Genomic DNA, 25,868 nt, shown 5'->3' on the forward strand with positions numbered 1-25,868 from the left:
GCTTGAGTATCCCCCAAAACGGGCTGGTTACAGCGGCTCCAACGCAATACTGCATTTTCATTAACTCATAAATCTGGATTTTTCCACCGACACATTGCATTTAGCGGTCAGATATCGATAAAGTTGGGAAAAATGAGAAATAATTTTACGATACAATGTTCTATACAGCAGCACGGCGCAGTGGTTAGCACGTGTGCGACAATATTCTGAGGTCATGAGATCGAACCTCCTGTGTGGAGTTTGCATGTTCTCCCTCTGTGTGAGTTTCCTCCAGGCACTCCAATTTCCTCATACATTCCTAAAACATGCACGTTAGGTTAATTGGCCGGTCCAAATTGTCCCTGGGTTTGAATGAGCGAGTGAGGTGTCTGTCTCTGTGTGCCCCGCGACTGGCTGGCAACCGGTCCAGGGTGTCCCCTGCCCGAAGATAGCTGGGATGGGCTCCAGCACTCCCCACGAACCTACTGAGGACAAGCATTGCAGATAATGGATGGATGGATGTTTTTTACAGAAGCACTGCGGCGCAGCGGTCAGAGCGTGTGCGGCACAGTTCTGAGGTCATGAGATCGAACCTCCGGTGTGGAGTTTGCATGTTCTCCCCGTGCTTGCGTGGGTTTCCTCCAGGCACTCCGGTTTCCTCCCACATTCCAAAAACATGCATTTCAGGTTAATTGACCGGTCCAAATTGTCCCTAGGTGTGAATGAACGAGTGAATTGTCTGTACCTGTGTGCCCTGCGACTGGCTGGCATCAAGTTCAGGGTGTCCCCTGTCCATTGCCCGAAGATAGCTGGGATGGGCTCTAGCGCCTCCGCGACCCTACTGAGGATAAGCGGTGCAGATAATGGATGGAAGTCCTATATATTTGTGAATTTATTTATTATTCAGCTATGAGTTCTGTCCCGCAGATAAGAGAGGGAACATTTAAGAGTTGCGGCCAAAATGTAAGACCTTGGTTTGCTGTTATCAAATTTAAAACGTTTTTAAGACCCTGCATGAACCCTGAAAATACATGATTCACACCAGATTTCCTCTTAATCGTAGTGGCAAAATTGGAAAACTTGAAAGGGCTTAAAAAGTGCTTGATTAGTTGTCAACCAGTCTAGGGTGTCCCCTGCCCATAGTCAGCCATGATTGGCTCCAGCACCCTCGGGAAGATAATTCAGTTGGGAAATCCATGAACAAACATTAGCACAACTTTTTTGTACATTAAATTTTATTCATGTAATATTTCTCATCCAGAACATTCCGCTGCAGATCTGGTTGTAGTCAGGAAGCTGTTCGATTGGACCTGAAAAAAATTGAATTGTATTTAAAAGCCCGAAATACAGTTTTCCCAAAATCCTATACCCTTAAAAACAAATCTGTTTTCAAAGCAACGTACCGACGGCTGCTATAGCTGGTGCTTTGTTGAAGATATATTTGGTGCATACGTCTTTGATGGTGGCAGCATCGATGGCCTATTGCAAGAGACGTCGTAACCATGAAAATGTTCACTATTTGTTAGTCACTGTGGCACAATTTGTCAACAAATAGCAACAACGTCAGTGTTTCCCATAGAATTTTGTGAAACTGCGGTGGGTGGAAAGTCTAGGGGTCTCCAGGGAAATTTGCACACTAGTTATGAAAGGCAATGATACAGCAAACAAGTCACACCCAACAAGCATGGAGTTTAATGCAATAAGACATAATCTACTTGTTATCTATTCGCACTAAAAATAACTAGTATTCCGATGCCGAACTATTTTAAGATATGGTATCAGAGATTAAACAAACCAAATCACCGATTATGAATTTGTAAACTTAATTGAATCTAATACTCTGGGATTTACTAAATGACAGTATTAAATATCAGTACCACTGCTTTTGTGATCTCTTATGACAGGATGCCGCTTCCTCTTTGATGGTTTGCAGGAGGTTATTTCATCCCTGTCATCCTTAGCCAACAGCTTCCCATATTAATGATTGTAATATTAAATGATAATAATTCTTACAAACACAAGGTTGCACTTGTTTACTCACAGCAAGACAGACTAAGTAGAACATTTTTTTTTACATACAAAATTTCTTATACGGTGTACACAATTTGAAATATTAAATATGGGAAAAACATATGTTTACTGGTATGGTATTGTAAAGTATAACCTATTAGTGTTGGGAATTCTGATTATTTTTAGAGAACCAGCTCGGCTTTTCAGACTTTTTGTTGCCTTAACTGATATACAACCAATAATAATGTAACACAGGGGTGGGCAATTAATTTTTATCAGGGGCCGCATGAGAAACCTGAATTGTGTCAGAGGGCCACCAACTTTCTTTCATTGTAAAATGCTCAAATTAAATATTTTGAATAGCTGATGCTGATAATCAGAAGAATATAGCACTCTGTAAATATTTATATTAGGCTATGTGAAATTGTGGTGTATTGGTTAAATAAGAAAAACAATCATTGAACCAGTGCAATTTATTTTTAACTTGTTAATTTCCACAAACAATAACTTGTAACGTTCTCCACCTCATGTTACCTCTTCAGTGAGAATAATCCAGTCTGTTCTGGGCTTGAACAAGGGCATTGGAATCTGGCGGAATGTCTGAAGTGGCTATGCGAAGGACAGCTGAGAGGTGGTCAACAGTCATAGAGGATCTATGTTTGGATTTATTAAACTTCATAACTGAGAATGTCTGTTCACAATGATAGGTAGATCCAAAGAGGACTAGGATCCTCTGAGCATGCTTCCTCAGGTGTGGAAAGTTCTCCTCTTTGAGGGAGTAAAAATCCAGCAGTGAGACTGACTTGAAGTGATCTGCCAAAAGTGTGTCAGACTGCAGATCTATGAGTTCCATCTGAACTTCACTTGGGGCATCATCCACACTGCAGTTGAAGGGAGAAGAGACCATGTGCATTTCACTCTCAAGAGTTTTGAAATCGCCTTGAAAACTCTGCATGCAATGTTTCTAACATGGTTGAGTACTTTTGGAGGTGATCGCCTGATCTTTTGGCTTCCTTAAGTGTTGGCAAGTGGGTCAGAATGTTGTCCTTCACTTGGCTTGAGAGAAGCTACAGTTTTCTCATAAAAGCCTTCACTGCACTGTACATCTCATGCACAAAAAGGCCCTTGCTCTGCAGTTTGACATTAAGTTCGTTCATTAGTGCGGTCACATCCACAGTGAATCCGAGGTCTGCCAACCAGTCTTCATCTGAAAGTTCTGAGACGTCATGACCTTTCTGAACACAGAACTCCTGAATCTGGTTTCTCAGGTCCCAGACACTTTTCAGAATTTTGCCAAGGCTGAGCCACCTAACAGTGCAGTGATAGCTTATGTCACCATATTCAGCCTCATTTTCCTCCAACAAAGCAACAAACTGTCTGTGATTTAAAGCTCTCGCTCTGATGAAGTTAACTATTTTAGTGACAGAATCAACAACATGTTTCATTTTTAACACTGTCTTACACAACACTTCCTGATGTATGATACAATGCAAAAATGTCAATTTCTGATCAGGGTTCATTTCTGTCACTTTATCCTGCATTCTCTTTAAAAGTCCAACATTTTTCCCGGCCAGATTTGGACAACCATCTGTTGTCACACCTGCAAGCTTGTTCCATTTCAGTTCTAACATGTCCATACATCCATACATGCATTTACCTCTCTGAACAAGTCATTACCTGTGGTTGTCCCTTTTATTGACTGCAAGGATGCCAACTCCTCCGTGATTTGAAAGTCTGCGGTTATCCCACGTAAGAAGATGAGCAGCTGGGCGGTGTCACGTACATCGCAGCTCTCATTCAAAGCCAGAGAAAAAAAGTCAAAGTCCGCCGCTCTTTTCCTCAGCTGAAGCTCTAAATTTCCCGTGATTTCCTCAATCCGCCTCGTTACAGTGCGTCGGGAGAGTGAAACGTTCTCAAACGCGCCCTTTTTTTCTGGGCACATCAGCTCAGCAGAGTCCAATAAACACTCCTTAATAAACTCTTCGTCGGAAAATGCCCTACTTTTTCTGGCGATTTTATGAGAAATTACATAACTTGTCCTGACGGCTGCATCTCTGGAAGTGTGAAGTTTAGTGAAAAATCCTTGTTGGGTTTGTAGTTTTGCTAGCAATGCATCAGACTCCCTTGCACGCTCTTCACCAGACAGGTTTCTGTATTCATCTTCATGCTTGGTCGTGTAGTGGCGATTCAAATTATATTCTTTAAACACAGCAACCTGTGTACCACAGACTAAGCACACTGCTTTACCTTTAATTTCTGTAAAGAAATATTTGGCAGCCCATGTCTTGTTGAAAATACGGCATTCGTTATCAACTTTTCTTTTCTTGGGGTGTGCCGACATCTTGAGGGTACCCTGGCGAACAGTATCACCTTCACTCACTCAAGTGAATACGCGCGTGAAGGCGCTACGTCTATGACGTGTATATGTAGTCAAAATAAAATTTCAAAATAAAAGTTTAATTTTTTTTTTTTATTTATGGTGTTTATGATTGGTCTTACGCGGGCCGGACAGGGACGTACAAAGGGCCGGATGTGGCCCGCGGGCCGTAATTTGCCCAGGTCTGATGTAACATTATGCATGACATGAACAAATAAAAATGCATTATGTACTATATTATCCTTTATTTTTTCACTCCACAGTGAACTTAACTAATTCAAACTTTTTTTACACTAAGCTATTTTAAAGTCAAGTAACACCAAATACTAAAAAAAAAAAACCCTAAACAACAAAATAAAAAAATATATTAACTCTTCAGTGCAAATTTTTTTTTTAATACATTTATACCATTCAACTTCTAACCAATAAGACAAACAACACAGAACCTCCAAAAAACATGCAAAAATATCAGTTAAAATGTGTATAGCCAAAACAAAAACATAATTAGTCTCTATTGAATATTGGCATTTAAGATCACACAATGCGAGGCTTTGAGGGACTGATTCAGGTTCTTCTGTCAGTGATAGGCAGTGCACACTGTCTTGGAGCCATTAATATCATTCAAATGAGTCCAAAATGGGATAATTTTCCTGCTTTGCCTCATTTTTAAAAATGTATTTTCCTTCTTTGTGTCCTCCGTATTGCAATCTCTAGCCCTGTTCAATGTGCTGCTGCGGCGCGCAACCCCCCCCCCCCCCCTTCCTCTGCTTATTAACAAAAAGTGGGTGGGAGGACGACAAAAAGGGTACACCATGGCTTGGTGATCATTCAAATGAGACCCTTTGTAATTATTTTAATTAGCTTTGAGTTGATTTTTTTTAAATTTTTGTATTATTCTACCTTTTAATAATGCAAGTTAATGAGACACCGTGACAGGACCAATTAGACCCTAGCGGACTGCCATTAACTTTGAATGGTATGTGAAACACTGGACATTATTCACTCACGTCAATTCGTGTTTCCAGCTCATGCAAGGGGATCCTGCGGCTGTAGCACAACATTTGTCTGCCGATGTCTTCACAGATTGGGGTGGAACCTCAGGAGAAAGAAAAAAAAACACAATAGGACTCTAGATGTTAACCAGTGAATCCCATCCATGCCAAAACAAAAGTTACCGTCAAGATGCAGTAACATGTTTGTTTTAAGGAGATTCTTAGCCCGAGCCACTTCAGCTTCAGTCACGCTGGTACAAAGCGACATCCTGACGTGATAAAGAAAAAGAAAAGTCTCAGACAAAATTTCATGTTGGAGGTAAGATCTTGGCATAAAGGGCATAGGGCATAAAATGTCAAACATCCGCTGGCTGAGTAGATATTCGGAACTAAAGAAAGCGATCTTGGTTTTTTTTTCAATAAAGGTCAATATACGTCAATGCGGACTGAGGACAGTAAAAAAAAGAAGCTTGCTATTGGCTGAGAGTGGTGTCAATAAAAAGGTCAGAGGGCAACGGCCATATTGGAAATAACTGTACGAGGCGGTTTATTTGTAAACGGAAATTATGTGGCGAAATAGATAACAAGGAACATCCGACGATGCAGAAATGCATTTAGGTTGATTTTTTTTTTTTAAATCTGTTGGCATCATCGTGTGTTTTGGAGTGAATGTTTTACACGGTTGGATTCACTAGACGTGAAGAGTCCATGTTTGCAGAGAATCATCTCATTAGCTGACTACCAGGGGAATTATTGGTGAGCTGTCTTTATAGCTTTATAGCTTTCGAGTGCCTTGTTTCAGACCGATTGTGATGTTTCTCTGATGAGTATATTTTGAAATGGTCATCATATCCTGACTTCCAAGAGTTTAAGATTTCAAATTATACGTCTCATGATGTACTTTAGTGACTGGTGGGCTGCAAGATTTTGTCATCCCTGTATTTTCCAGAATAGCGCCCCTAGGAGCCTAAATATGTGTCAATCAATTGCAGCCCGCGGGGTGATTGATGCCCTCACCTTAATATGAAAGTTTAAAGGTACAGTTGTATTATCTAGCACCTCCTAGTGGTAGAAAAAAAATCATAAATTAAAAGAACAACATTCATTTGAAAAAGAATCCGATATACAGACGCTGCCCAACTTACGAAAGAGATCCGGACGACCGTTCGTAAGTTGAACTTTTTCATAAGTTGCTTCAGTGCTATATTTTGTATGTTTAAGGTTTATATAAGTATGTTTAAGGATTGTATAAGTAACCTGTATTGTTTTGTACTAAAAAAATAAACATTTCAAGTTTTGTTATTCTACTTTCATTTTAAAAGAAACGTCTCACATCTTCATTACACTTTACACCAACCATATCGAATGGATGCACGAGATATCAAACAATAAAAATGTCTAAGTTCTTCGCGCGCTCAAGCTATAGTGCAGTGTGTTTACACACGAACTAGGAAGTAGAAGCCGGATTTCTTCTTCCAGGTGGATGCTGGGTGACCTCTCACAGTGCCACATGCCGGTAGCGGCGCAAAGAAGCACTACAGTAATGTCCTGTACTCGGAAAAAGGTGCACATAATACAAAATCGAACTTACAGCAATGTTCGGATATTTTTCGACATCCCGAAAAAAATGTTTGTAGCTTCAGTTTCGTGTAAGACGAACGGTCGTAAGCAGGGAAGCGTCTGTACCAAACTATGATATAAACGTGCATTAGAAAAAATACTCTTTGCTCGAGAATTTTTTATATAACATGAGATAATTGTCAGCCATCTAGCTGCCAAGCGCAAGTAAAAAACTCACAAAAGTCTGTGCAAGGAAATGAGAGGTAAAATTGTGCATTTTGGTCACTTCTAGTCTCTGTAGTTTGTATTCTTCCTTGCACTCATTTTTGGGTTGCATTACACAATTCATTACAGCAACATCTAATGGTCAAATACACGTTGTCCCTTAAATGTAAATAAAAAGCCCATGCAAATTACGGATTCATTTATACTTTTTCACATTTATTTAGTTTTACCCGGACTCCAGAGCTGTGCTAGGATTTAAATGGATGGAACTATTTTAAGACAGTAAAACATTGTAAGGGGAAAAAAAAAAAGAATTTAAAAAAATCCCATAATTCTGGGGGTGCTTGGGCATCCCCCAAAACTGGCCCCCCACCCCTCCTGGCGACGTAGGAGCGCAGCGGCGAGACAAGACCATGTTTTTCATCCAATCAACAATACATAAACATGTTAATTAACCAATAAACGCAAAATAGCGAGCGAGGGGACAAAAAAGGCAGCAAGCGAAAACACCAGCGCGTTTGTTCTATTATATAGCGCCGTTCAAGTTGGCCACACAATCGAAAAACAAACTATAAATCCTTGGAAAAAAAACGCTGTGTCTTACGATTACACAATAGCACTACATCACATCGCGATATCAATTAGATTTCGGTTAATCGTGCAGCCCTTGTTACTGGTGAAATCGAGAAGGCACGACTTTGCTTCTTAGCAGTTTGCCTGCCCGCCGTTGGAACGTTAAAGGGTTAATCGATCGAGATTGGGCTGATTCAGACTTTTATACCCGCGGGCTGGGTAGGGCTGGATATTTAAGGCTTGGTCTTACTTTTACTGCAAGTGGCTTATCTCAAACCTACATGCAATCTTACCATTCCTTCTGAGTGAAGTGCATCATGTCATTGATGGTGTTGGGCTCGCACACCATGTAGAGCCCCCACAGGCCGGTGTCGGTATAGCAAGTGTTAAAGGACTGAAAGCTGTGGCACAGATTCCCCTGACAAGCCATCTGGGCCAGCTTACTTGATAGATTCTAAGGAACAATAAATATAGAGTAATCGTGATGGTTTTGAGACCACAAGGCACGGAAAGTATAATTGGCACACAAAATGGACTCACAACTCCACCGCCAAATGATCGGTCCCAGTTGCCAATGAGCGTGTTGGCCACCATGAGGGGGATGGTATCTGGGTGAGCCCATCCCACAGCCTCTACAGCGATGGCAATATGAGCCAGGGGCATTTTGTCGTCACGCACGCGGATCTGTAAAAGGAGAATTTAAGTAACCTAACCAGTATCTGGCACGTTACTTAAAAAAAAACGGAGAGTAACTATTTATGTACCTTAAACAAATTGTCAAAGAATTCAAACTTTTCTGAGCAGTATTTGAGTCAGTTAATTAGAGAAGAGCAGACAGAAAGTTGTTACAGAACCTTGTAATATTCATTGAACCTCACCAACAACAAATTTATCTAACACTTGAAATGCAAAGAAAATAAACAATATAATAAAATAACAATTAGCACTAGTTTGTCTACTCTCTATCACTTTGTCATGTGTGCAAGGGATGGGAGGGCTTGAGATCAGTCACATGGCTCAGCATGTGTACAGGCTGTTGTGATTGTATTTACTTCTGAATTTTAGCGAGTACAGTACATTGAGTTTGGTTTTGGGAATGTTTTTGTCGCAATGGTACTTGTAGTATAATGCCAAATTAATAAATATTGTCTGCCGCACTTGTGTATTTGGATCGACAGCCGCCCTGTGAAAAATAAAAGAGCCGCATCATATTGCAAGCCGTATTGTTTAAAATGTCGAAAAAAGTAAGAGCTTGTAGTCCAGAATTTACGGTCATTTGCATTCACTTGTCAAAGAAGCCATTTTCAAAATCAATTAAAAACTGCCTTCTACACTGTAAGGCCAGCGAGGTCATAAAATAAAAATAAAAGCACTGTACCTCACTTCCAGTGAAGGGGCACATAGGCGGTGGTGGAGTGTTGCCATCAGACCGACCAAGAAGCTTTCCAAAATGGTACTTTGCCAGATCAATCAGCTCATTGTGGGAAACTCCTATTTAGGGGAAAACGCCAGGTTAAAAGAACAAGCTAATATATTACAGATAGTTTACTTGCTGTTTTTAATCAGGGTTCGTACATCTTTTCCATGGCCAATTCAAGCACTTTCAAGGGCAATTTTCCGGTGTGATTCATGGATTTTACAGATCCACAAATATATGAGAATAGAATAGAATTTGCTTTTATTGTCATTCTTTGTAACAATGCACACAGAACGAAATGTCGATACACCTGTCCCGTACAGTTAAACTGTAGCAAGCCGATATCTGCAATTTACTATTCCATTTTAAATCTTGCGTGTGCATATATAAGGACATATGATTTAGATCTTGAGTAAATCACAACTTTATTTGTGGATCTTATTAATAATATCTGCAAATTTTAAAGGCAAATCTCCCCCCATGTAGGCCAAAATTGACGTAAAAATATAGCTTACATTTACAGTTACATAAAGTTCTTCCCTTTGTAATTTACCATTAAGAAACGCCAACTTGTTTAACATAGCCCATAATGAATGTTCATAATAAATGCATACACTCCTTGCACTGATACTCATTTAATCATTTCATAGTGCCCTATTTAGGTGTAGCATGTAGCAAACCGTTAGCAAAAACAATCATAGTCAAGCTAGTTATCCGTGACTTACCTTTTCATATGACTGGAGAGAGCTGACTCTCCCATTGTGAATAGATGTATCTCTTTTTTCGCACACTATGGAGAAAGCTGTGCGTGGATTTTTTTTTTATGAGTAGCAAAATTTTTATCTGGCAAAAAATAGGTAAAATGTAAACCCCCTTTTAAAACTGTTGGACGATTTTGTTTTTTGGGGGGTTGAATCTTTGAATATGTTCAACATTCACAATGTGCAGATAATGTACAAAATGCTGGTCTACTGGTGATCCCAAGAGCCAAGAAGAGATCCGCAGGTTCGAGAGGATTCTCAATTCGGGCCCAGTGTTGTGAAATGCTCTCCCCCCTGAGATTCGATCTGCAACCTCTGTGGAACTGTTTAAATCTAAGCTTAAAACACACTACTAATCTACAGCTTATAAATGACCTTTATTTCATGTTGACTATATCTGTGTATTATTTGTTATTGCAACATCCATTGCAGCCTGGTCATCCTGGAAGGGGGATTACCTCATGTGCGGTCCTTCTCAAGGTTTCTTCATTTTCCTCATGTTGAGGTATTTGAGTTTTTCCTTGCCCTCGTGTAGGTTTTAGATCAGGGGATGGTGTAATAATAGTCATTAGTTTACAATAATCTGTGGTCTGTGCAGCCCTTTGAGACTCCTTGTGATTAAGAGCTATACAAATAAACATGACTTGACTTAAAAGTCTGCCCCTTGTGTTGAGATAAGCTTGTCATCATTAAAGTTTTTCTTTTTACTTGATACATTTTATTAATTTATCTTCACATTTGTTTTTTCAGTTTTTCTGCAGCACTTATTGTTCCCTTGTTACTTTGTACCTTTTGTCTGTTTAATGCCAATTTTGTTTGTAATGATGCAATGTTTTAAAAAGTAAGATACATTTATAAAACGTTCTCAAGAACCCCTCTGCCGGACCAAAGCGGTACCACAACTTTACAACTTCACAATGAGATCCAATTCACATATTTGCATTGATTAACGTGCTTAGTGGCTCATAAATTGTGCAACACGACAAATCGATGAGGTAATTAGTTGCCGACGCTTCTAATAATCGATTTCAATCGATTTTCTCGATTCGTTGTTGCAGCCCTAACATTTATCATTTAAGTATATAGCTTAAGTTTGGTGATATATATTAATTGTCAATACAAAAACGAACATTGCTTTATTTTTTACCTCCAATTTTTGTTTTCCTAGAAAAGGCATATTTTGTCATTTGGTAACCAGTTAAGTAGTCTACAGAGGTGGGTAGAGTAGACATAAATTTTACTCAAATAAAAGTGTTGTTACTTCAGAATAATGACTCAGGTAGAAGTAAAAAAAGTAGTCATCCAAATCATTACTTGCAAAAAGTAAAACAACAAAAATAAATACTAGTACTTTAAAAATAATAGTTAATAAATACAAAAATAATAGCATAAATCAAAGAAATAAATTAAGCACATTTAAAGTACAGGCAGAATAAACAAGCTAGCCAGAAACCCAAAATGTTGAAAGAGCCATATTAGACCCCAAAAAACCCACACACAAAAAACAACAAATTTGCCCTGAGCCGAAATATGCATGAAAACAACAACTAAAATTCTTACCTCCAGCAGCAGCCAGTACTATTCTAGGACCTTTGTAGTGGGTGGTAATGTACTCGACCAGATCGCTTCGATTTATCGTCCTGCAATGAAACAAGCATGAAAAATGTGATGACAGTGACGAAAGATTTAAAAAGTTCCCTACCTGATGTTCTCGGTGGGGCCCAGGATAGTCCTGCCGAGCGCTGTGGACTGGTACGCAGTGGCGTGGAGGTAATCAAAGACCACTTCTTGCAAATTGGTCTCCACTTCCTGCATCTCACGGAGGATCACGCCACGTTCCCTCTCAATCTCGGCTTCGCCCAACGTGCTGTTCTGAATGATGTCAGCAAGGATTTCCACGGCTTTAAAAAAAATAAAAAATAATATATATATATATATATATATACACACACACACATACATATATATATATACAGAAGGTTGATTCTCTGTAGAAACATTTCAGGTCTTCATCTTTCTCTTAGCCTGATTTTTCTCTAAAAATATATAAAAAGTACTCTAATTGCTAACTTTAAGTGTTTGCAATAATTTAACCCTAAATACAATACATTTCAAATATTATTCTGTTTTAGATTAACTTTTGGTGACACACTCTCCAATCTTATTATGTCTGCAGTGCAATGTAAACAACTTCCTTTAGAGACGTAGGCCATACAATTATTTTATTTTTTCCCTTCAAAAATTTGAAAAAACTACACTAAACTTAATTTCATTATGCATTTCAATTTAATTAATTATATTTTTACGTGCTATTTTGTTCAAATTTTACATGCCTCAGTAGTAATTTTCCACCCTGTTAGAATGTGCTTAAAATACTGTATTACTGTAAGTAGAAGTGTCGGGGAATTATGTTTGCTACCAATGCCTAATATAGACTGCCGCTACGACCGGTGCTAGCTTGTAAATCTTTTTTAATAAATATTATCATGATAACAATAATTTTTAGGTGTTTTATTCATGATCTACGATCTTTTCGTGTCACCGGGCTGCAATAAACTGACATAAATTCTGCCATTAGCTTCAAAAATGCATGCAGAGCTTCAATCACACATGTTTACGAACACAGAAAGGGCTCTGTAGGTTTTGGGTAATAATTGAGTTCAAAATAGAAGACAAAAAAAAGTACTGTATGTATAAAAAGCAAAAAATGAAACAAATTTTGAACTGATTTAGATGATTCCTCCGAAACAAAGTGCATTAAATCTTTTTTAGAGACTGCTGATCTCTTGCTTGTTGTTTTCATTATTTTACATTATATCGTGTGTGTGTTTCAGAAGGTCTGTCTTAATAAGTTATGTGAGGAGTAGGGAATATAAGCATTTGCTTCTAACTACCCCTTTTCGAACATATCATGTAACATTATTTTGCTGTTGAGTTATTGTTTTTGTTCTATTTTTATTGTAATATTCGAATCAAGTTTTCATTCATTCATTCATAAATAGTTAACCTTTTAGCATTTTATCATTTATTTGTAGCACTGAAGAGCTGATATTTTCAATTCATATTTCAATGCTGGGCAGCACGGCGGCGCAGTGGTTAGCGCATGTGCGGCACAGTTCTAAGGTCTTTGGAACCTCCTGTGCGGGTTCAAATCCAGCGGGTTCAAATCCAGCCACCGGACTTCCTGTGTGGAGTTTATATGTTCTCCCCGCGCTTGCGTGGGTTTCCTCCAGGCACTCCGGTTTCCTCCCACATTCTAAAGACATGCATTTCAGGTGGATTGGCCGGTCCAAATTGTCCGTAGGTGTGAATGAGCGAGCGAGTTGTCTGTCCCTGTGTGCCCTGCGATTGGCTGGCAACCAGTTCAGGGTGTCCCCTGCCCACTGCCCGATGATTGCTAGGACGGGCTCCAGCACCCCCGCGACCCTACTGAGGATAAGCGGTGCAGCTAATGAGATGAGATGAGATTTTAATGCTTTGCATTTCCAGGGATTTTGTGTTTTGTTTGAATTTCAATGTGTCCAGTGTGTAAAAAGCTAAAATTATTTAGTTTTTTACAAATTTTAATTGTAGATCTGTGAATATAATAATTTTTATTTCATGTGTTTTCCAGGGATGCCCTGCAAAACGTATGAAATTACTTATTTTCTAAATAATTTTGGTGCAAGATTGAAACTACTCTTCTCAGTAGGCGAAACGAAAAAGCCGGGTTTTCTAAAAAGAGCTGTCCTCTTAAGTGCGATCAGTAGAGGGCGATGGCACTCCACATGACAACGCCGTATTTACAACCTACCAGAGCAGGTGTGTCGGTTTAATTTTCATGCACTTAAAAAAAAAAGTTTTTAATTTATTTGGTGGTCTATAGTTAGACTGGGAAGAAATGTGGCAGTGGCAATGGCAAACATTTCAAGCATTTTCAAGTACTTCCTGACCTTGAAAACACAACATTAAAATGAAAGCATTTTCAAGGAGTTCAAGCATCCATACGGACCCTTTAAAACCCGCGCGCTCCGGCAAAGAACCTGCCATACCTCGTGGAAGATCTTTGGAGAAGGCCTTGGCATAGTACACAGTCTGTTCCCGAGATGTGTATGCATTTAAGTGCGCGCCCATGTTCTCAATTTCCAACTCCAGATCTAGCTGAGACCGCTTCCTGGTGCCCTGTCACAGAAAAAGAGGGAATCTGTCACGTTTAAAAAAAAAACAACACCTTTCATATTTTCAAATTCAATAAAGATTCAACTCTTTTGGGGGGACTTTTTTACCTTAAATGCCATATGCTCCAAAAAATGAGCCGTGCCGTTATTTCTTTGGTTCTCATACCGACTTCCAGCATCGATCCACAGGCCAACCTGAGAGAAGTCATGTGGTATTTAACTGATAATTTTGATCATCGGATAAGAATGCGGCGTTTCCCATAGAATTTTGTGAGACTCCGGTGGGAAGTCTCCCCTGGCCCATGCACTCAGCTCTTCAGATTCAGGACATTATGCATGAAATGAATAAATATATTATACCAATACATTATACGAGCCTTTATGTTTCACTCCACAGTAAACTTTTAACTTAAACATTTTTTTTAAAGTCAAGCAACTCAGAGTCCCTGAAAAACAAACTACACAACAAACTAAAAATGTAAATGGTCTGCATTTATATAGCGCTTTTCAAGTGATTGAAGACCTCCCAAAGCGCTTTACAATGTGTTTTACTCTTACCCATTCACACCGATAGCAGCGTCAGCCATGCAAGGCAACCACCAACTTATCAGGGGCATTAGGGATTCAGTGTCTTGCCCAAGGACACTTCTACATATAACACGGAGGGGCCGGGAATCGAACATGCAACCTCTTGATATAAAGGTAAGAGTGAGACAGGTGGAATGTCTCTGTGTCGAGGAAGACGCAAGTGTTATGTAACTTAACGCTTTGTGCATGAATAAAACTAGCATGAACAGACCCTCCTCATGGAATACAGTCGAAAGGGGAGGGCTTAATACCATATTGGGAATCATTTTAAGAGTCTCTTTTTTTGTAAACGTAAATAATGAGGCAAAATGAACGGATTACTTTTTAGTGCCATCAAAAAACTTTTAAATACAATAACTTAACTATTTAAAATTCAACTTCCAACCAATGTTGACTAAAACAACACAGTACCTCTGAAAAACAGGAAAAGTGTAATTTAACAAAAAACAAAATATCATCAGCCTCTACTGAATATTGGCATTTAGGAAACACAAAGTGCTTAGCCTTGAGGGACGGATTCAGTGATAATCAAGGCATAATGCTTGGAGCCATTAATATAATTAAATGAGTCCAAATAAGGACCATTTTCCTGCTTTGACAAGTTTTTTTAATATTGCCAAAAACTACCACATTACTCTGGGAGGCAGTGATTAAGAGATACATACCTCTTCAATATATGTGGAACATGGACTGATTCTAACTAAAGTGGTTCCCAGGGCTCATTGGAATAAAGAATGCCAAAATGTTTTGAGGATGTTCTCTCAAAATGTGCACGGTGCAATCAATCCCCAGCCAATCACACCCACATCTCTTATCTGGTCTTGTCCATCGACACATAATTTCTGAGAGATTTTTTTCAAACTATTTCAAAAATGTATGGCTCACCTGTTAAACCAGACTGTATGATAGCATTATTTGGAACTTCTTTAATTACTTTAAAACCATACAAGACACCATCTACTTTGTACCCTTATTAGCACGTCGTCTGATCCTACGAAGATAGAAATCAGCCGCACCTTCCCAGACTATGTGGATTAAATGTACCCTACAATGCCTGAGGCTAGAGAAAGTAGATACTCTCTAGAGGACTCTGAATATACAGTGGCTTGCGAAACTATTTGGCCCCCTTGAACTTTGTGACCTTTTGCCACATTTCAGAATTCAAACATCAAGATATAAAACTGTAATTTGTTGTGAAGCATTAACAAGAAGTGGGACACAATCATGAAGTGGAACGCACTTTATTGGATATTTTGAACTTTTTTAAGAAATAAAAAACGAAAAACTGGGTGTGCAAAATTATCCAGCCCGTTTACTTTCAGTGCAGCAAACTCTGTCCAGAAGTTCGATGAGGATCTCTGAATGATTCGGTGTTGATCAAAATGACTTATGATGATACATGGAATCCACCTGTTTGTAATCAAGTCTCTGTATAAATGCACCTGCACTGTGATAGTCACAGAAGTCTGTTTGAAGCGCAGAGAGCATCATGAAGAACGAGGAACACACCAGGCAGGCCCAAGATATTGTTGTGGAGAAGTTTAAAGCTGGATTTAGATACAAAAAGGTTTCCCAAGCTCTAAAAATCCCAAGGAGCACTGTGCAAGCAATAATATTGAAATGGAAGTAGTATCAGACCACTGCAAATCTACCAAGATCAGGCCGTCCCCCTAAACTTTCAGCTCATACAAGGAGAAAACCGATCATAGATGCAGCCAAGAGTCCCATGATCACTCTGGATGAACTGCAGAGGCCTACAGCTGATGTGGGAACAATCAGTCGTATATTGCACAAATTTGGCTTTTATGGAAGAGTGGCAAAAAAGAAGCCATTTCTTAAAGATATCCATAAAGTGTTGTTTAAGGTTTGCCACAAGCCACCTGGGAGACACACCAAACATGTGGAAGAAGGTGCTCAGGTCAGATGAGACCAAAATCGAACTTTTTATGCAACATTGCAAGACGTTATGTTTTGCATAAAAGCATCACAGCTCATCACGCTGAACACATCATCCCCACAGTCAAACATGGTGGTGCCAGCATCATGGTTTGGGCCTGCTTTTCTGCAGCAGGGACAGGGAAGATGGTTAAAATTGATGGGAAGATGGATGGAGCCAAATACAGGACTATTGGGGAAGAAAACCTGATGGAGTCTGCAAAAGACGTGAGACTGGGACGGAGATTTGTCTTCCAACAAGACAATGATTCAAAACATACAGCAAAAGCTACAATGGAACGGTTCACCAAAAAAACATATCAAGGTGTTAGAACGGCCATGTCAAAGTCCAGACCTCAATCCAATTGAGAATCTGTGGAAAGAACTGAAAACTGCTGTTCACAAACACTTTCTATTCAACATCACTAAGCTCAAGCTGTTTTGCAAGGAGGAATGGGCGTTTGTTAAAAAAGTTTATAATATACAATAAAATGTGTTCCACTTCATGATTGTGTGCCACTTATTGTTGATTCTTCACAAGAAATTACAGTTTTATATCTTGATGTTTGAAGTCTGAAATGTGGCAAAAGGTCACAAAGTTCAAGGGGGGCAAATAGTTTCGCAAGCCACTGTATATACAGTGCCACAATAAAGACACTTGTTTGCGGCCTGTGTCCACTGCTGGAAATCTTAATCAAATAAAGCAGGAGACAATATTAATAACATTTGCCTCAACACACACGCAGAAATGCAACAAAAAACATTCTCAAAACAAAATTCAATGTACTGTACAGACAAAACTTCTGAAGCCATTACAATCACAACAGCCTGTACACATGCTGAGCCATGTGACTGATCTTAAGCCCTCCCATCCCTTGCACAGATGACAAAGTGATAGAGAGTAGGCCAAGTAGTGCTACGACTACATAAAAAAAATTACATGCCGACACTAATTACTAACTAAAGAGGGGAACATGATATCTATCGGTTTGACAGTTATTGGACTGATAACAGCCTAATATGGCGCCACAGTTTTCATCCCGATAGGGAAAATACACCCAATGATTAGTCAGCTTTGCCACACTAAGATATTCAAACAGTTGACGGTACTTGTTAGGAAGATTCCGAGCATTTAGATACAATGATTTTCTTATGTTGTAGAGGCAATACTTGGTCTTCTCTCAATCACTTTGTCATGTGCGCAGGGGTTGGGAGAGCTTAAGTTGCATGGCTCAGCATGTGTACAGGCTTTGGTAATTGTAAGGCCTTTTGAATTTTAGTAAGTACAGTACATTGAGCTTTGATTTGAGAATGTTTTTGACGTACTCCTGGATATATGTTAATGCCAATTTAATAAAAGTTAAATGCTGCGCTAGTTGATTAAGATTGACAACTGCAGGACACAGACCGCAAAAATGAGTGCCTTAATCGGGGCACAGTGTGTTTTTTGTACTACACGTATTCCTGCTGACTTTTTTAAATGGACGTGAATGAGTCCTCTTTTTTATGGTTGTTTAACTCTGCGGCTTCAAATCCGCTGCGGCTTGTACAGAAAAAACGAGTTAAGTTTCTCCCTCAAATTTGCGCATACGGCTTTTGATAAGGTGCGCTCCGTAGTTCGGAATTTACGGTAATTAGGAAATAAGGTTTTGGGTGCTCTGAGGAGAGTGATGAGCAACAAGAGTATGAGTATGGATGTTAAGAGGGGACTGTATGAGAGTGCGATTGTGCCGACGGTGTTGTATGGTGCAGAGACTTGGAGCCTAAACGCAGATTTGAGAAGGAAATTAAATGCTTTTGAGATGAAGTGTTTGAGGAGTATGTTAAAAGTGACAAGATTGGATAGATTGAGAAATGAAATTGTGAGAGACAGAACTGGAGTAGTAGTGGAACTGAGGAAGCGTGTGGATAAGAGAGTACTCGGTTGGTTTGGACACATGGAGAGGATGGATGAGGAGCGAATGTTGAAGAGGATCTACAGAGCTGAAGTAAATGGAAGGAGACCAAGAAGAAGGCCGCGATTGAAGTGGATGGATAGTGTTATCAGTGCACTGCAGGAAAGAGGTCTAAATATAATGGAAGCTAAAGTTCTTGTTTGTGATAGGAAGGAGTGGAGAGGTGTTGTGAAAGGATAGTGGAATTGTGGACGCGTTCTAAAGGATGGGCTGGGCACCCATATGATGCGGCAGGGGTAAACCAGTGAAAGCTGTCGGGTCCTGCTGTTGAACAGAAGAGCACGTTGTGTCACTCTGACGCGAGTGACACGGCCGCTTTCTTGTGTCCTGTTTCATCCGGAGGGACGAAAGCATGACCAACTTAGGTGCCGAGGTGCCTAGCTTGTTTGGGTGTTCGGGCATTTGGGTTGGCCATGGTCCAAAAATGTTTGTGTGTGTTTTTTGCTATTTTTTCCCCTTTTATTTTCTTTGTTTTTGTATGTTTGTCTTGCTGTCGGTCACCCCTCTTGAGGGATATGACCAAGGTAGATAGATAGATAGATAGAAATAGGAAATAGTTATATAGAAATATGCTTTTGGGATGAGTATAGATACTAAAATAGAATTTTTAAAAATATGTTGGAATAATTCACTTACTGTACAGGTGGACAGGCCAGAGTCTTCGGAAGCCACACGGAGCCCATTTTCCAGAGTGGTCACTTTGGTTTCAGGAACATTCAAGGCTATTTGTTGTGCGCTCTGAGTAGACAACAGTCGACACTACAAAAACAGAAATATTTGTAATGACCATTTGAGCGCCAACATTGAATTTGACTTTCTGCAATAACTTAAGCCAAATAGTTCTCATATTTAGGAAACGGCGTACGAAGCTTTAGGTTATTCACTGAAGTCAGTAAAAGAGAACCCGACAACGATCTAAGACATTTCATAATAAATACATGTCTACCGATGTGTTGTCCTTACTCTATTGTGATTATTTTTCTCCAGTAAAGATCTGCGCAGTAAACCTTTCCCTGCAGACGTCAGAAGACGTAAGGGTAGCGCCATGTTGTTTTGTAAGACCCTCTCAGCGGATATTAAATGTCATATCCGGTGAACAGTATTTTATTTCATTTGTTTTCATGAACGTTCTACTGAACACAACGTAACACATTTCCTACACAAAATAGCTTTACAACATTGCGTAACATTATGACCAATTTCACAACAAAACAACCACAGCCTGGGGAAAATATTACTGCAAGGGAGAAAACACAAGTAACATAAAAATGAAATATTTACAAATATTATTAGATCACATATCAAAAGCTGATAGCAAAGCCATAACATTTGTCTTAGCTTTGATTTAAATTTCACAATATGTTTCCAAAATAATCTGGACCCGTTGCCATTCTTATCAGCCCTATAATTGCAAATTTTAAAACAGATTTTTTTTTCACCAAGAGGCAGTGTCAATTTTATTATCAATTTGCTAGCTAAATTTTATATTAATAAGTGCAAATTTACGGGCAGAATTGTTTTATTTTATTTTATCTCTTGTCAATAATGTAAAGCAATACAGTTTTTCCATTAAGCTCTCCCCCAACCAAAAGGCTATTAAAGCTAATCATACTTGTAAATATTTGTTTTTTTAAGTAACTTGTGTTTTCTCCCTTGTCATGTTTATTTATTTTCTCTGCATTTGTTTTTTTTTTGTAAAATTGGTTATAATGTTACTCAACGTTGCGTTGCGATTGTTGTGTTTAGGCGTTTTGTTCAATAAAGCGTTAAAAAATGTCACATCCGGTAAATGTAGAATAAGATATTTTGAAGTGTATTGAGGAGCCATGTGTCCAGGGTCCGGCCCGGGGGCCAGTTTCGGCCACTGATTTAATGTTTACTGGGCTGTGCCCTATATCATAAGATTAATGATATGCGACCTGCCGGTAATGTTGACCCTAGTTTAAAATACATTGTACAACAACAAAAATCACATTGGCTGCCTTGCCCTTGGCATTCTGTAAGAATTCTAGCCTACCCCATTTCTGACATGACTACTGTAAATAAAAAAAAGGAAAGTCTATTGTGAGGGTGGCTGCTTCTGGGACTGGTGGAAATTGGAGTATATTTTCACCGAAATACGAAACAACTGGGTCAAAGAATGTTATATCAAGAGTCGCCGCCAGACATAACATGCTGATCACAAAAAGCCAACTGGAAAAGAACGCTCTAAAAAGGTGAAGCCACTGGAAGCAGTTTTACAGCACATCGGCGCTTTTTCACGAGACCCTGCGAGTCAAATGAAGAGGCTACAAAGGTGAGCTATGAGGTTGCGAAGCTGATCACGACGCTGATCGTTAAGTACTGAATTTATTGAAGTACGTCCAAGAATGCCTGGTTTCCCTCACACATTTTCATCTTACCAATTCTAGCCGGGTTTTAAACATTCTAAAAAATATTGAATGCAAATGAGGTAATATCCATGACCTATTTTTTTCTGCCATCATCGTAAAATTCTTGGGGATTTGAGACTCCGGAAGGCAGACCTTATTAATGATAGCTCAGGAGGTAGGGCGCTCGTCTTGGGATCAAGAGGTCGCGGGTTCGATTCCTGGCTCCTTTCTGTTATATGTCGACGTGTCTTTGGGCAAGACACTGAATCCCTAGTGCCCCCCATCAGCAGCCTTGCATGGCTGCTTTCCTATTGGTGTCTGAGTGTGTATGTGAATGGGTATGTGTGGAGCACATTGTAAAGCGCTTTGGGGGGGTCTTCACTTGAAAAGCACTATGTAAATGCAGACCATCTACAATCGAATTACATTTATTTTTAAGGAGACTGACAAAACAAAAGGCAATGTGACGTTTGACCGCGGCGCGAAGAGAACACGCATTTTATTTTGAAACTGTTGGACAGGAAATCGGAAGTGAGGCTTTAGCAAAGCGCCAATTTACCCCGGCTAATATCGCAAGTTAAGAGTCTGGATAGTTTATGTTCATTTCACGGCTAACTCTGATAAACTACTTTTGAACGCAGATCCGCGTGGCTGCGTATCAATAGCGTGCATCTATTTGCAGGTATTTTAGTGATTCGTATATTTCTGTGATGAAAGCAAGGGTGTATGTTTGATCTTGGCATTGGTGGGGACATAACGCATTTTTGGAGTGATTACACATGCAACACAATGGGGACAAAACATTGATTGTTCGATATTCTGGCGGTTTGTTACATGCCCACGTAATATCAGTGGGGTCAAAACAATGATTGCTTGATATTGGTGGGCACATAGCTCATGCTTTTTACGTGTTCACATAATATTGGTGGGGCAAACAATGATAGATTGATAGTGGTGGGGAAATATCCCTTCCGGCCATGCCAAAACTACGCCCTTGGGAAGTTCTGTCAAAGATAGAGGGTTCGGACGGGTGCTTGAAATCAAGGAAAATGCTTGAATTTTAATGATGTAGTTTCAAAGTCCGGAAAATGCTTGAATTTTGGGTCAAGTGCTTGAAATTATTGCCATGTTTTTTAACAGTCTGGCTCGCAAGTCGACATACTAAGCATTAAACGAAGAAAAATAAAAACATAAACACTGCAGCTGTGATTGGATGGCGTTGCCATTTGAAGCGTCATCTCCACCTACAGGTGCATTAGTACTAGTGCATCAAATAATTCAAAAAAGAGATGCAATACTTCACAACGGGAGAGGCAGCGCTTTCCAGTGATATGAAAGATAACTCATGGAGGTGACTAGCTTAACTATGACTATTTTCTTTGCTTACAATTTGCTACACCATAAAATGTGTATTAGTGCAGTGATTATGTATCAGTTGTGGACATTCATTTAGAGCTATGTAGAAAATTGAGGTAGCGTTTCCTGGTGGTAAATTGTAATGGGAAAAACTTGAAACTCAAAAAGGAAGCTACATACATTCATAATACTTTCATTTTTACCCGACACCTATACAGGGAAAGATTTGTCTCAAAAATATACACATGTGTTGTTCAGATCCCAAAATATATTCGTGATTTACTCAAGATATAAAAATCTTATATTTTGATACACACACAAGATTAAAAATCCCGTATGTAAATTGCAGATATATTTGTGGCTCTGCAAAACACTCGATTCACACCAGATTTCCTCTTAAATGGTACTGGAAATATTGTAAAATTGGCCTTGAACGTGCTTGAATTTGGCCATGAAAAAGCCGTACGAACCCTGATGGAAGCAAACATGGAGTGTTCTTTTCTGTTAATTCACAGAATTTTGTTCTTCCTTTGAGATATGGACGTCGATCTAGAAGACGGAGAAATTTCCAGCTCTGGTTCAGAGTCTGAGATGAAACCCTCCACAGCGGCAGCACCAACTCGACCCAGCCAACATCCAGCCTTCGGCGTCCAATCTTTACAAAACAGAACCAGTAGCACTTTTCCACTGGCGACCTCTTATAGAACCTCCACTCGGGGGGCCGTGTCTAGTGACAGCGACCAAGACTCGTCTGATGATGATTGTGCCTCATGGCGTCGCAAGCGCCAAAAAGTATCCAACATTCGCCAACCTCCCGCAAGTATTGCCCGACCGACACAGAACGGCAGTGCCTGCCCAATGCGAGGCCGTAAGGTGAACAACATTTGGGGTTCAGTGGTGCAAGAGCAATGCCAAGACGCAATAGCCGCAGAACTGTGCGTTTTTGGCATGGAGGGCGAGATTTGCATGTCTGACAGAAACGTGGAGACCTACAACTACGTCATGGCTCAGAAAATCATGGAGAAAGAAAGGCAGATGGAGAAGCAGTCACAAGATGAAGCAGAAGTGAAAATGCTGGACGACCAGTTAGAGGATTACATGAGGGGCAATAGATCAGAGGAGAAAGCAGGAGGTGACATGAAAAGAAAAAGACCAGTCAAAGAGAGACTAGGCCCTTTAGCTGAGATGGACATTAAAGGCCGCTACGAGATCACTGAAGATGACCCAGAGGAAAAAGTGGTGGATGAGATTGTGTACAGGCTGCAAGAGCCCAAAAAAGACCTGATCCAACGTGTGGTGAGAGTTGTGGGGGCCAAAAAAGCCATCGAACTGTTGTGTGAGACGGCCACATTGGAGGAAAATGGAGGCGTTTACACCATGGATGGAAGCAGACGACGCACGCCCGGTGGGGTTTACCTCAATCTTCTAAAGAACACACCCAGCATCTCTCGGGCTCAGACGCGTGAGATCTTTTTCGACGAGAGTCAGCAAGAGCAGAAAAGCAAGAAAGCCGCCCAGAAAAGGAGGCGGCACCTAGTGGCCAAGAAGATGAAGCAGGCCATTGGCACACTCAACCTGCAGGAGCACGATGACGTGTCCAGGGAGACATTTGCCAGCGACACCAATGAGGCCTTGGAGGCGCTAGAAGAGGCCGCAAAGGAAGAAGAGGAGAGACGAGAAGAAGAGCAGGCAGCAGGGACGGAGGAGACGCCGGTTGTGTACAACTCTGGAGACTTGGAAGTCTTTTGAAAATTGCCTGACAAAAAAAAAAGTTTACCAAAGCAGTAATCCATCTTGTCAGACTTTTAAATTCCACATTTCTGGGTTAGACTAATTTACTGTACATTAAATGTTGACTAACAAGTTAAGATCACATTTTCTTTTTTAAATATGGCATCTAAACAAGTTTTTGATTTAACCTCAATCACTTATAGCATGTTGACAATGTTGGACCTCCTAAGGTTTTGGTAATGTTTTTCAAACCGTATTTGTTTAATATGTGATTTACTGCTGGAATAAAGACAAGTCATCAAAAGATGTTTAAAGTAAATCATTGTGAGGCAGAGGTCATCAAAATTAAGGTAAAACAAAGTATAGTTTGCTCTCCAGATGAGTGTTTTTCAACCGCTGTGCCGCAGCCATGGGAAATTATCCAATATGTGTACCTGTGTGGTCTAGCGCTGGCAGAGAATTCATGTACTTTTCTGTACCATTAACGGCAGCAGCAGGTAGCTAGTTGCCTTGTGCTTGGAGACATTTCAATCAATGTGGGAAAGACAGAGCTGTGGAGGAAAAGCTTGTGTGTGTCTTTCATCAATTTGTGCTAGGATATCAATTCTCTGTTAATTCAAACAGGCCCACGTTTCACACTGAGTGATTATAAATATAAAATGTTATAAAACATATAATTCAAAAAGTGTTTGATTCATATTACCATTACCAATACACCCTACCAGCACGCATATCTGTTGAAAAACAAACTTGAAAGGAATTACACTATGTATTTTAATTTGTGACATATTAAAGGCCCTTTTGTTATTGGACTGTGTACTTCATATTCAGCAAGGCTTTGATGCTAGGTTCTTAGCTTTGCCTTTTGAAGCCGGGACCTTAACTTGGCCTGGCTTTGATGCTATGTCAGTCCTTAGCTTGGCCTTTGCCATGATCTTTGATTTTTGCAATCCGGAGATGGAATAAGAGCTTGCTCTGTCCACTCCACGCATCGGCCCGGTATTGCAGTACCTCCGGGAACGGTGCATTCGCTATGATCGCAGCAAGGCTTTAGGGCTAGGACCTTAGCTTGGCCTTTTGGCTGAGAGTAAGTGTCCCGGCTCCTAGGCTTTGTAGCGTATTATGAACTGACCGATAACGGATAATGAATAACGAAGATAGAACAATAACCCTTAACCCCCCCCCTCCCCCCCTTTGTCCAGTAAAATGACTGTTTTGTATATTTTTGTATCTATGTTAAAATAATTAATGTAGCCTATTTACAATAATAAAAAAAATATCTACTTCAAGGTCATTGCGAAGAGTTCACAATTATTGTGAATAAAACGAGTAGGACAAAAAAAAATCACAAAATTAAATGAATGACCCCCCTAAAAATTATAGAACATGGAGTTAATTAAACAAACACAAAAAAAAGATCATAAATTATGCTTTAAGTGGTGATATTGAATTATGCATCTAACCTCCAGTAACTTTTTCCCTTCCTTCATTGCATATAAAAAATGTGCCACTATCCCACAGCATTGTCATAACTTGTATTCTACCCTAAAGGAATACATTATAAATTGTTGCAGGTATAAAGGATTTCATACCCATTATAAATTGATTAGATTCTTTAGAATCTAAAGTTTAGATCCATAGAATAACGATTGAAAACAATTCATAATTACTTTTAAATAAAGAAAAAATGTTATTTTGGCATTTATTTATTGACTGTAAAGGGACATTTAGAATTATTTCGCATATCCTAGTGGCAAAATCTTTTCATCTCATCTCATTAGCTGCACCGCTTATCCTCAGTAGGGTTGCGGGGTGCTGAAGCCCATCCCAGCAATCATCGGGCAGTGGGCAGGGGACACCCTGAACTGGTTGCCAGCCAA

The 25,868-nt window shown here is 39.7% G+C and overlaps 2 protein-coding genes, 1 long non-coding RNA gene and 2 pseudogenes across 4 annotated transcripts; 2 read left to right on the forward strand and 3 right to left on the reverse strand.

Moving 5' to 3' along the window:
• Positions 1-1,194: 1,194 nt before the first annotated feature.
• On the reverse strand, positions 1,195-19,629 carry pmpcb (peptidase, mitochondrial processing subunit beta). Its single transcript, XM_088347354.1, has 13 exons — positions 19,493-19,629; positions 19,166-19,288; positions 14,160-14,246; positions 13,926-14,055; positions 11,597-11,795; positions 11,455-11,534; positions 9,095-9,207; positions 8,257-8,400; positions 8,010-8,170; positions 5,542-5,627; positions 5,374-5,462; positions 1,383-1,458; positions 1,195-1,289 (listed from the first exon to the last, which is right to left on the reverse strand). The coding sequence occupies exons 1-13, from the start codon at positions 19,574-19,576 to the stop codon at positions 1,219-1,221; spliced, it is 1,443 nt and encodes a 480-aa protein (XP_088203480.1). The 5' UTR covers positions 19,577-19,629; the 3' UTR covers positions 1,195-1,218.
• LOC148357179 (general transcription factor II-I repeat domain-containing protein 2A-like) lies at positions 2,448-3,671 on the reverse strand (annotated as a pseudogene).
• On the reverse strand, positions 2,448-4,529 carry LOC148357180 (uncharacterized). Its single transcript, XR_015852004.1, has 2 exons — positions 3,667-4,529; positions 2,448-2,870 (listed from the first exon to the last, which is right to left on the reverse strand). It is a non-coding gene; the product is annotated as an uncharacterized LOC148357180 (long non-coding RNA).
• A 1,789-nt stretch (positions 19,630-21,418) lies between the features above and the next one.
• On the forward strand, positions 21,419-24,294 carry phax (phosphorylated adaptor for RNA export). Of its 2 annotated transcripts, none has more exons than XM_088347302.1 (2): positions 21,419-21,583; positions 22,773-24,294. In XM_088347302.1, the coding sequence occupies exon 2, from the start codon at positions 22,795-22,797 to the stop codon at positions 24,004-24,006; it is 1,212 nt and encodes a 403-aa protein (XP_088203428.1). In that variant the 5' UTR covers positions 21,419-21,583; positions 22,773-22,794; the 3' UTR covers positions 24,007-24,294. The 2 variants fall into 2 exon arrangements, with proteins under 2 accessions (XP_088203428.1, XP_088203427.1); XM_088347301.1 differs by having other exon boundaries at positions 22,793-24,294.
• A 573-nt stretch (positions 24,295-24,867) lies between these two features.
• LOC148357182 (U2 spliceosomal RNA) lies at positions 24,868-25,021 on the forward strand (annotated as a pseudogene).
• The last annotated feature ends 847 nt before the right edge of the window (positions 25,022-25,868 follow it).

This window comes from Urocampus carinirostris, chromosome 11 (assembly GCF_059441175.1).
Source record: "Urocampus carinirostris isolate Australia breed hairy pipefish chromosome 11, RoL_Ucar_1.0, whole genome shotgun sequence".
Classification (NCBI taxonomy): Eukaryota; Metazoa; Chordata; class Actinopteri; order Syngnathiformes; family Syngnathidae; genus Urocampus; species Urocampus carinirostris.